The 12383-nt window shown below is 44.6% G+C and overlaps 1 protein-coding gene across 1 annotated transcript in view; it reads left to right on the top strand.

Moving 5' to 3' along the window:
• Positions 1 to 12383, top strand: part of dpy19l3 (dpy-19 like C-mannosyltransferase 3) — a 49800-nt gene that overhangs the window by 26709 nt on the left and 10708 nt on the right. The window contains exons 14-16 of the mRNA XM_070908311.1: positions 756 to 812; positions 1168 to 1250; positions 11991 to 12123. Coding sequence (XP_070764412.1) covers positions 756 to 812; positions 1168 to 1250; positions 11991 to 12123 — 273 coding nt within the window. The remainder of the gene's footprint in view (positions 1 to 755; positions 813 to 1167; positions 1251 to 11990; positions 12124 to 12383) is intronic.

Here is a 12383-nt window from a genome sequence, read left to right as displayed (position 1 = left end):
CAAAACAAATGGTTATTGCAGCTTTAAAGTTTTATGGGTTCCATAATTCTAAAGAACACAGGAGTTATCTCAGGGTACTTTTCATATGGAGCAGGTGTAGACCGTACTATTTTGTAATAATAATGAATTCATTTGTGTAGCACTTAAAAATCATGTTTTGCTTTCCATACGATAAAACCCCAAAGCAGCAGCAACAAAAAGCAATAGAAATGAGGGTTAGTATAATCAAATACAGCTAAGAACACATCAGCATACAGAGATTCAAATTAAGAGCAGATCAAAACTATGCGCACATATGTTGCTGAGGAAAAAAGGAAATTGGCTCTACATAAATAGAAATTGGATTAAACTGAATTATATTTTACCTGTTATATGTAAATATGCGCATATGCACATATGCTCAGGATCTCACTGTCAAAAATGAGTAAACAAGACCCGAGAGTCTGAGCAAGCGTTCAGTGCCAGCTCCTGATACCTGATTATGCTGCCTACTGTGTGGTTTCTGGACCGGTGATGACATTGCCAGTGAGGCCACTAGGTGTCAGTGTGGTCATAACATGACGACAGCAAGGATCAGATAAGAACTTAGACTTGTGAGCAATGATGCTCTGTCTGTCCGTTATCCCTGCGTTATCTCATTCCGTGCTTGTCTTCATTTTAAGGTACATATCTGTCTGACTCTCCCCTTCTCTGCCGCTGGTACGATTTATATTCTTTCATTTCATTATAGCTGTTTTCTTTGTCTCACTCTGCAGTTAAGGCTTGTCAGATATGCAGTTCCACTGGTGATGATCGGTTGCCTGTATTACAAGGTATGCCATTTTCTTGGTGGTTTATGTTCATCACTTGTTTTGACTCATTACGGCGCCGAGCAAGTTTGTGCAAACTGTGTGCAACAATATGAGGAAAGGAAAACGCATGAAATGGAAGTTGGGGAAGAAAATGATAACAAGCAATTGGATCATAACAGGATACCGAAATGATTGCTTCCGTTTTATTTATTTTGCCGTTGGAAGAGTCTAAATGGCTGCCATGTACGCTGTTATATTCAGTGCAGTAATGTGATGTTATTTAATATGTGCCACTAGGTTTGAAACTCTGCTTTGCGGCCTTAATGAATGCTAACGCAGGGTTTTCCATCCCTTGTCTCTGTCTGTTTCCCTCTAGTTCTGGCCTAAGCTAATGGAGGAATTATCAGAACTGAGGGAGTTTTATGATCCAGACACTGTGGAGCTCATGACCTGGATTAGGTACACACACACACACACACACACACACACACACACACACACACACACACATATACCCACTCTCACAAATCCAGAGCACACACCAAATTTAAGCAAATCTGATTAGCTTGTTTCACTTTGCCTGATGTCCTTGATTAGTCTGTGTGTGTGTGTGTGTGTGTGTGTGTGTGTGTGTGGGTGTACACATGTGTATCGGCGCTTGTTTGCGGGGGAGTCTGGCAGCTGAGTGATGAGAGCCGATAGGTCTCCACGAATAAGACTTGGGGGTGCTGGAAAGGACCCAGCTGTTGGCAGAGCTCTAACCCACCTCGGGGTCTCTGTGGCCGGGCTTTTGATCAAGAGCATCACCATGATGGGATCAGAGCTGGAGCTGTGATTTGGAATGGCTCCGTGCTGTGGCGGCTGTGTGTGTGTGTGTTTGTGTTTGTGTTTGCACATCTGTGTGTGTCTGTCGTTTTCTGGTCGTCAGGTTGGATGAGGGGCGTTGGGCTTCCAGGCTTAGCAGTCTATGCTACATAGCATGTAACTATGCAACCACAATGTCTGGCCAAGGACACACCTCATCACATGCAGTCCGCCCTCCCATATTTCTCGTTGCTTTTCTCTGTTACACTCCATTCAGACCAGCACAGTGAAGTGGATTTTGCCTGAACTGGGCGGCTGACCTGAATGGGTCTACGGGTGTCAGCGGAGCTGGTTTTACAACCCTCCCCCAGACCTGAGTTGAACATGGGTCAGACACTGCTCAGCATTGGTGAACAGGCCTTTCTATTAGCGATGGAAATAAAAGCAAACAAAACAAATGCCAATTGAACATCAGTAAGCAAACCAGAGAGATTGGGGGTGCAAGAGAGAGAGAGAGAAAGTGAAGCGTTATTATTAAAATGTTTTCATCATTATTAAACATTTTTTATGTAATGAAAATTATGTAATGTAGTCTCACGCTCAAACGTCAACTTACTCACCACATATCCAGGAAGAAAAGTCAGATGTCTGTGATGTGATGTTACGAACAAGTCATATGCAAAGAGTGCGAGACTGTTGCAGTACGATGAATACATGAAGAAGAAAAGAAGAAAAGAATAACATCGCTCTCACTGGATCCCCGTCCTTGTCCAGCATGAATTCAGACATCCATAATGGTGACGCTGTATGGCGCGTCAATGTAAAAAAAAAAAAAAAGAAAAAAAACTTTTGGTGCAATATTTTTTTATATTCTTCTTCCAGGAGATGCACTGTGAGTAGGGACCAGTCTTGTTTTGATGCAAAGATTTGTACGTCAGCAGGAATGTAGCACGACATGGAAGTGAAAGCAGTGCTCTGTGATAAATAATCGTGATCTCAGTATTGATCAAAATAATCGGGATTATAATTTTGGCCACAATCGTGCAGCCCTACGTTAAGGAAAGCAAAGATACCAGAAAAGTAAAAAAGATTGGAGTGAGTGAGAGGAAGGGTCTGAGATGGAGGTAGATTCACATTCTTTTGGAATTCAACGAGCATGCATTAAATGTTTTTGTTTGTGTTTATGAATTTTCCATACTTGCACATTTGCGTCTTTATACAGTTTGCGGTGCATGCAAGTGCTGTAATTGATGAGTACGACGTGCTGTGAATACGTAGATTGCGAGTTTATGTATGTGTGGTCTTAATTTGGAAGCGTAAATTGCGAATGTTTGCCTTTGTGTACTTGGAGTACTCCTACACGCAGGGGCAGTCATGTCCCACCCAAAACAGACTCAGAATCAGGGGGAGCTAATAGGGGTTCTCCTTCGAACCTTGCTCGATATCTCACTACGGGAGATGCCTTCTCGGGTGACCAATCGCAGAAGATCCACTACCACTGTGTCTGTCAGGGAACAGACCAATGATCTGAATTGTATAAACTGGCCCGTCCCCTTTTATAACTGCCCATGGCCCCACACACGGCATTCTCACTTTCTTCCCCATGAAGATCACTGTAGCCCCTCAAATTATTTCTTCTTGTCAGATCTCTGCCCAACTGCCCGCTGTCCTGGTGTATATGAAGGAGATGAAACGTTGTTGGGATAAACCCCCTTATGAAAAGGGTTCCCGTCGAGGGCTACTCTGGCTTAGAAATTGCCGGCAGTGGGGATCTGATGCTCGCCTGTAGCCCAGTGGTGGAGCAGTCAGTTGCGTACCTTCTCCAATCCGTATTGCTGATCCATCCTCACCCTCCTTGGAAAGATGGAGCGTTTCACGGCTTGTAACCCGGAAGGTTTATAAGTCAGCGGCCCAATCTATCAAAAACCTGAATGTGGTTACTCTGCTTACAGTGTACTAAGCGGAACTTTTGCAGAAAATGGGCCACCTTTTAGGAGGGTTAGGTCCATGGTCCATCTATTTGGGAGAAAACATCGTCATTGACCTCATCCTTCATGAATTTGGAGGTGCAGTGTCGGGCTGTGCCGCGTCACGGGCTTGCTGTACTGGATTGACCATTTGACCCGTCATGAGCTAAGGACTTATATGGGGAAGGTGTTACCTCTGTGCAGCAGGCTAGCAACCTGAGGAAAAAGAAAAACGGCATCTTGCCAGCCACAGCCTGCCTGCCCGATTATGAAGAAGAGAAGAGGAATCACCTCTTGAGTCCCATCCGGCACTGTGTAACAGCCCATCATGTTCACCCCATTCACAGTTTTTATTTACACCCCCTTAGTGCTCTGCAGGGTCAGTTTTGAGAGAAGAGGGTCATGCGAAGTTCACCTTAAGCACATTACATGTTTGCATCCACTGTTGCATCCAGGTGTGAAGCGGATGGCACCGTGTTGTTCAAAAAAAGAGAAAATCAAAAAGTGCACGGCATACTGTTGTCACTAGAGGGCGCAGCTGCTCCACTGGTGAGCTTCAAGCCCGCGGGCCCCTTAGCTGTCAGAGCGGCGCACATGCACGGTTCACCTCTGGGTGTTAGCAACTGTTGCCAAAGGTAACAGGCTTCAGTTTGCATGAAACCACAGAGTTTCAATAGTGTGGTGTTTTCAGTGGCCACAGGGGAAGCGGCAGGAGCTTTGGAGAGTGAAATTTCAATTGTGCCGGAGCAGAAGATGAATCGGGGCCTCGACCGGGAGGTTATACTCATTCCGAAGAACGGGGGATCGTTATGTCCCATTCTGGACTTACGTTTCCTCAATTCCCACCTCCGAAACTACAAATTCAGGATGCTCACACACCACGTCCTGTTCCGCTGTATTTGACTGGGCACCTGGTTCACGTCACTCGTTCTGCACAATATCCAGTTCACGGGAGATTTCTCAGGTTCGGTTTCCAGGGCGAAGCCTCTCAATATCAGGGTATGGCTACCTCATTGGCCCCGTTTAGAGGCATTTCTGTGAGTTTTACCGCCGTAAATGTAAACTGGACGTAATCGATGTAACGTTAACTGTCTTGCTGTCTCTTCAACCGGCCTCAGAAATGTTAGCTGTTGGTGGTTGAATGCTAACGTTAGCTGTTGTCTAATGGTAGCTAATAGGTTGAAATATGGCCCGATGTCCCTCCAGATTTTCACTATCCATCGTCTTTTCAGTTGCTGATCAATCGGGAAGCGGTGAAATGATGAAGATTTGTCAGATTCCATGCGTTTATACGACTTGCAACCTGGAATGGGCGATTATAAAGGGGGACGGGCCAGCCTGTTCAGTTCAGATCCTTGGTCTGTCCCCTGACAGACGTGGTGGTAGTGGATCATCTGTGATTGGTCACGCCAGAAGGGACTTCCCATACCTCACTCTCAGAGAAAAAAGTCCTCCAAGCGTCAATGGTCCCATGTTTTTCTTAATGTTATTCTTGTCAGGATTGAAAAAAAAAAAGATTTTGATAATTGGCCAAAACCCTCCATTGAAACAAAATGCTAATTGAAAGCATAACAGTGCAAAATTAGAACCAGTTTAGATTTTGGGTCTGTCTCAATGGTCATCACTGTAGTTCACTTCTATACTGAATAAGTCATAATTCAAAGCTCATTATTTCCATCCTATCATCATCAGCATGATGACATTGAGTGGACCGGATGTGATTTTTAAGAAATGGCCAATTTCAGTCTAATCCTATTAGACAGATTGTGGACTGGCACAAAGAGAGGGAGTGAGAGATGTATAGCTAGACAGGGGAGAAGAGGTTGGGATTTTGAATGTATTTGTGTGTGTGACATGGGTTCCCTTCCCTCCGGAGCTAATCCCATTAGGCTCTGAGGATTAGGGGCTGCCTAGAGTTACCTTGGTTGGGGCTGAGAGCGGGGCGGAGTGCTAAGCTTCTTGCTGCTGCGCTAATTACATTCCAGATGAAAACGTTAAGATGGGGAGGGGGATTCATGTTACATTTTATTCTCTAGTTAACTGAGGCAGAGGCAATTTAGTTTTATATGGAAAGATCACTGGAGATTCCCAAACGGTGGCATAATGAGGGGCAGATCATACATGGATAGATACGTGCATATTGAGGAGGGTATATATCTGGGCCGGCTTGCTTATTTATGTAAAGCTGTCAGGGACTCATTGTGATAATTCTAGCTGCAGGGGGTGTGCCGCACGTATGAATCATGTATGACTAATAAAGGTTGCAAATGTTCAGAAAAGGATTCAGTATGGCCCGTTGTTCAAATCAGAAGGAATGATGCAGGGGTTTTGTTATCTGCTTTGTTGTACTTCTGTAGGAACGAGGCTGCAATGTAGAATAAAAAGTTCGGAATAGTCCCTCTAATTTCCCTAATTAGTATTTCTGCAAAGAGTATCTAAAGTCAGGATTAGGAAAGGATAAAGATGTAAATTTAAATGATGGATTTAGAGATGAGATTAGGATTAGATTAGGGGTAAGAAGGCCCTCACAAGAGCTAGTGATACACGTCCTAGGCCCTCATGAGTGCAGCAATATGTGCGTTAAGGCAGTTTGATGAGGGATTTATCATAATTCCCAGGGCTATCATTCGTGGCCCTGGACTTGACGGGTTTTAAGAACTAAGTTGCAGGCTAACATGATAACAACCGGTTTCATTCATTCAAGTTTCATCTGGTCTTTTGCACACCCATAATTCACAAGTTTCCACTTGATAACAGCAGCACCTCCTCAGCTCAGCTGTAGGCTGATACTCTGTTTAAATGGACAGTCAATAAATCAATAGCAATTCCTAGTCGTTCCACTGCCTCCAACTCTGACTTAGAGTTGTGAGTCTGCAGTTTTTGAAGTCACCAATATCGCCTCTGTCTAACCCACATGCTTCTGCCTCAACCTACACCTTCACCTTTGTTGGCAATCGCAGCGCGGTGTCAATCAGTGACGGCTCATGAAAGATGAAGACATGATGATGAGCAAGAGCTTACAAACTCAATGCGGAGCGTGAAGCGCTTCTAGGCAGTGCAAGTGTTACATGTGCAGCACGGAGAGGGGCAGCTTAAGCTCAGGCACATGTGTAATACACATGCTTCTCAGACTATCAGGGCTCGCAGATAACCACCGTCCATAAACACTACACCGCAGGCTACACTCGCATGTCACATTTCACAGTGCACATGGGAGTCGGGAGGAGGAGGGTTGTGTTGCATTTTGAACGTTTCAGTTGGAAGGTTGCAGCTGAAGAGTATTCGTAAGATTTGTTTGATTTTGATGATGTACTCGGTCACAGTATCAGCAGCACAGAAAAACTTTTCTCCCGCCAAACGGCCCTCATCATACATATTTCAGCAAATACAGAGGTCATCTGATGATACCAGTCCCGTGTGAATCTGCATCTCAGTAGTCTGAGCAGATCTTTTTTTTACTTTTATTTCGTAGGATTCCATGTCTTTTTTTCTTTTTCTTTTTTTTCCCCCCTACCTTCCTCCTGCCCCCTAACCCTCCTCTTCTGGGTCGTGATGTACACTCTGTGCTTGAGAATTATGAAGGCTGCAGTGAAAATTATTAATGAGAGCTGTGACAGCAGTTTTGCTTCGGATTCAGGAGGCTCATCTAGCTGCTCAGCGTGGAGACCCATTCAGAGGAGGCACAGTCTCAAACGAAGAAGTCAGCACATTTGAGTGAAACACTGACTTTGTTTATCCCCCACCTCAAGTCCTCACTCTCAAACAAGAAAATAGGTTGCTTGTTAGTGCCTTCCAAAATACCATTATGACCTTTCCAAAAATGGCTGGTATGAGCGCTTTCTGATCGGCCAGCTCTATGAATAAGCTCTGGTTAGGTTTAGACAACTGAGAGCACTCGGTTAAGGTTAGCAATACGGAGTCTAAACCTCGACAAAATGTAGTGAAAGGTTATCAGACAAGTCCAAAATATGAGTGGTGGTTCGTTGAACTATGTGGCGAACTAGTTTAACCGAAAACACTGGTCGCTGAATACAACCAGGCTTTTCAGCCAACATCAGCTGAAGCTGACTCTCTCAATATAACTGCCAGTTCAGGTAATGTTCACCGCGTATATGCTGAATACTGCTGTAGCGACACCGTTTAAACTCTTGTAACAGCAGCTAAAGCATTTTAGCTGGCCCTCCAAACGGATTTTTGGGGTCCGCTTAATATCACGCTATTTCTGCCGCCCGCCCGTACTGAGAGAGGACAGCCATTAAAAAGCCGCCAGCAACAGAGGTTATTTTGCTGTCTCGACCGATCGTCCTGTCTGGATAACGGTGAGGCCTCCTAACTCGCACGAGGTCCCCAGATAATTCTAGTCCAGTGCAAACAGGGCTCCTCACTCTCTTCCCCCTTTCTCGTACTTGTTTTGTAGATGCGTGTCATCGCGTCCATCTGTCTGTGTAATTAAAACAAATGACTGTATCCATTTCTCGGGACACAAGTCATCTGGTCGCCACTCCTTCAGTTAAAATGCGTTTCTTTTTCGGCTGCCTCTGTGAAAACCGCATCCTCACCGTTTAGTACATCCCCTGCTCGCGCTTTCTCTGACTCGCCTCCCCGCTGCCTTAATTGTCTTCCTGTCATCCTGCTCCTTGTCGCGTTTTAAATTGTCTAAATTAGCAGCATTTGGCCTCATCCGCAAATGGGGAAAGTGCAGCTCTGTGTCTGTGATCTCTGTGTGTATGTGTGTGTGTGTGTGTGTGTGTGTGTGTGTGTGTGTGTGTGTGTGTGTGTGTGTGTGTGTGCGTGCGTGCATGTCTCCCTCTGCATTCTAACTCACCCAGAGGCACTTCAGAGTGAGAGTGAGAGTGAGAGACACGTCCTTGATTGAACTACACACCTCTCAATCAGAAGTGAGATTTCAATAGGAAATCTATGGCCTGGCACGTTTTGTGAGAACACTCCCAATCACTCCCTCGCTCTCATTATTAGCATCTCCACTCAGTGCCGTGTGTGTGTGTGTGTGTGTTTGACATGTTTTCAGTTAGTATATGGATATGCTGGTTGTCTGTGTACATGTTTGTAAAATAAAAAAATAAAAAAATAAAAAACTTAGATGTGCAGACAACCTCGTGCTTGATTAATTCCAGCTTTGGAAAATATCGTTTTGCATTGCCTCTCTCCTCTTTAGTCTCCATCAGTCAAATTCATAAGGAATTCAAATAAGTAAAACACATGTGTGGGTGGACCGTGGTTGTGTTGGGGGCTTTTAGTTAAACGTGAATTAGTTGCGAGTCACAAAAGACATGTAACAAAGTTGGGAAGAGGGCACAGAGTAGTTTTAGTCCTTTTATGACTGCAGGTGATAAGTTAATCTGTTCTGAGGGCAAATGCCGGCGTGACTCTTAAAAGAGCCTTTGCAGTTGTTATCACCAATCTCCATAGCAACATCATATGAAGCCAAGTGTATGTAGTCAGTAGCATTGAACAAGTGAAAGTACAAAATATGTGATGATGACACGCGAGGAACTTCATGAAACCAACTTTCTGTTCACCTTATGTGGACCCACAGCCTTGCGTAACATGACCTGAAGTCCTGGCTGCGGCCCGCGGGAAGGCGGGGGCTGGACCTCTAGCCCTGTCCACATCCAACACCGTCAACCGTGCTGCGTTCAGGAACAAGTGGGAACTCCGCATGCTAGCAAATGACCCGTGTATTTGACTTGCTGCATTGACGGCACCTGCAGACTGTAGGATTCCGTCCTGGCACGCATTTTGCGAGGTCTGCGTTGTCATTCTAGTATAACAGCTTTTGAGCAGTTAACAGGATGACGTGACATTTGATTCACTGTTTTAAAATCAAGCATTTTTTTTTTTTTTTACTTATACAAATGTCATGTATAAAACTAAAGTGCAATCTGGAATCATATCTGACAAAACCTAATCAAATGAACTTGTATTTCACGTCGTTATTCCTTCCAGGTGAACAAAGAGTAAAATGTCACCATCCAGATGACTCGTTTGCAGCTTAAACACATTTTCTGAAACACTATTACAGTTCTCAAAGCACTGAGGGCAGTCACCACATCAGAATAGTATCCAGTAAAGCTCATCGACACACAAACACCAGTTTCAACAAAAAGTCTACATCCACTGGTTTCTGTGTAACACAAACACTTTGAGCTGTTATAGAATTGTACATTAACAACAAACGCTGAAATGCACCAAGTTTGTACAATTATGGGAATGCTATTGTCCTGCTTTCATCTCATATCTGATGCATTGAATTCCAAAATGTACCCTCTTCTGAAACATGTTTGTTATAGCTCGTCAGAAAATTGTTGTTTTGGTGACCTTAATCAGTGCATTGAGTCAAATAAACACGGCTGTATTTTGACCTTTTTGATTTGGACACAGGTCGGACAGTGCTTTGAAAAGAATGACTTCCATTTGAGGGATCCTGCCACAGCAACTGAGAAACGCTGAAAAGCTGCATTATTTTATAGTGGTATATAATAGTGAACGTTTTAGTACAACTCAGCACTAATTATTGCACATGGCGTATATGCCATATTTTGATAAAGAAGTTTGACTCCACAATATTTTCAGTCAGCATTAAGGTGAAGGAACCAACACCAATACGTACTTTAAACATTTATTTTATTGGGGGGGGGGGGGGAATGCTTACCCGCCAATTCATAACCCCTTTCATTCAAAAAGCCTGCAGGAGCACCGAGTGCGATGTTCCCCCGCAGCTCCCCTCGTCTCCTTCCTCCCGCATAGCCTGTGGGTAAATAAAAACATGCTCCCTGTTAGAGGACCCCCTGCCCCTTCTTTTTCTGCGGATTTCCACCAAGTTGTTGTTTGTAGCAGCCGAGTTCACTCACAAACCAACAAAATTATAACAAAGCCGCGACCTGCTGTCGAATCTCTCATGAGCACTCTGTGCCCACGGTTTCGGACCACACCCTCATACGAACACACTGGGAAACAGAGATCCGCGACTTCAAACGGATGTGGGCCAGGGGTCGGAAATCGTTTCTCGACATGTAGCCAAGTAGTGCCAGGTAGAATACCGCTCACGTTTAATTCGTTTAACATGTTCCGTTAAATATTCGAACAACTAACAACTTAGCCGCCTAAAAAGTAATATTAACAATTCATTTCACTGCAATAAAACTTGTCTCACTCATCAAGAGATTTGAGTGAGGCTGCTAGATTACAGCAGCATGGCAAAAGAGCACTTCCTCCTAATCGAAGAACATGAAGTGTAACCCTAAAATGGTATTGGAGGGTGGGGCTGGACATTCTCGGCCGGGCTGGACGCCCAAACCCCCGCCTTCCTGCGGGCCGCATCCAGGACCCTGTGATGCAGTAAGAGATTCAATTTGCACACTCGCAGAGGGAGAAGACCCACTTCAACTGCAAGGCCAAGACGTCTACACTGTAAACCAAGGCATTCATATCTAAGCGTGGCTGTAGACGTCTTGTGTTTATCACTGAAACAGGGTAACGCAGGTGTCACTGCTGCTTCCACAGACAGTAAAATCCTCTGAAACCCCGCTGGATTTCCCCGAGCAGCAAATATGTTGGTCACCCAGTCACCTTGGTAACACGACAGTTGCAGGACGACTGGCTGTTCACATGCAGATATATTGATCTACTTTTTGTTTTTGCACTCAGTCCTGAGTATTTCCCCATCAGGCAAATCAGGAGCAGTCCTCCCCCATGTTCAGTATGTGTTTGATTATACTGCTGGCTTTGTGACCCAACCCTGTCTCAGTATCCTATGTTGGGGTCTTGGGGTGACAATATAAAACCTGAGTGTCATTCAGTCAGCTTTGTCAAGCCTATCCCTGTCCTGTGATAGGCATAGGTTCAGGTTAAAAATGACCCCCAGGTTAACGTTACAGGTAAGAGATGTGTGTGCGTATGTGTTATAATAATAGAGGGCAGCTAAGGTCAAGTTTTCTTCATAAGCAACACACAGGTTAACATGCACACACATACACACCTAGTTGTCATATAACTTGTGCCCGCAGATTCGTTCTGCACCGCAGTAGCTTTTGCCGTCTCTGTGTGATTTAATTTGTCTGCACAAAGAATGCTTTAGTATTTGGTCCTGATGTAGATAGCCGCTGTCCTTGAAGGCGCATCACTGAAAGAAACTGTTAAATGCCATCAATATGTTCCAATTATTGCGGCAAGTGCAGGAAGCCGAAGCATGCGCACTGAATAGCGAAGCTAGAAAATAAACTCAAGCAAAATTCAATCAAACTTTGATGACTGGATACACATGTGAATACCTTCCAAACTTCTTCAAACCGTTGAACATCTTTCTTTCTTTTTTCTCTCTCTCTCTTGTTTACACTCACTCACAAAGCGTTTTTAATCTATATGTTTATAGCGGTGAATGATGTGTTCTTCTCTCCCTGTCCAACAGCACAAAGACCCCTAAGCGGGCTGTATTTGCAGGCAGCATGCAGCTGCTGGCGGGCATCAAGCTGTGCACAGGCAGAGTTCTCACCAACCACCCCCATTATGAAGATAAAGACCTGCGGGAGAGGACCAGACAGGTACTGTAGGCTGCACCACTCGGTCAAATATACACAGAGGTGTGGAAACTACCAGAGGGGCTGCAAGATAACACAAACACAATAAATGGAAAATTTCAACTTTGAAGTAAGTAGATGGCAATTACAGTGTCAGCCGCACAAGTGAGTCATGTTGATTAGAACGAATTAGCAGCATGCGGGGAGTGGGAGTTATTACTGTGTGTTCAGACAGGATGCGAGGGGGAACTTTACAGGCAGCGCGATTGCATACGAAGCCAATG

Source organism: Enoplosus armatus, chromosome 1 (assembly GCF_043641665.1).
Source record: "Enoplosus armatus isolate fEnoArm2 chromosome 1, fEnoArm2.hap1, whole genome shotgun sequence".
NCBI lineage: Eukaryota > Metazoa > Chordata > Actinopteri > Centrarchiformes > Enoplosidae > Enoplosus > Enoplosus armatus.
The sequence above is the reverse complement of the archived record's forward strand: the minus strand, read 5'-3'. Positions and strand labels throughout refer to the sequence as shown.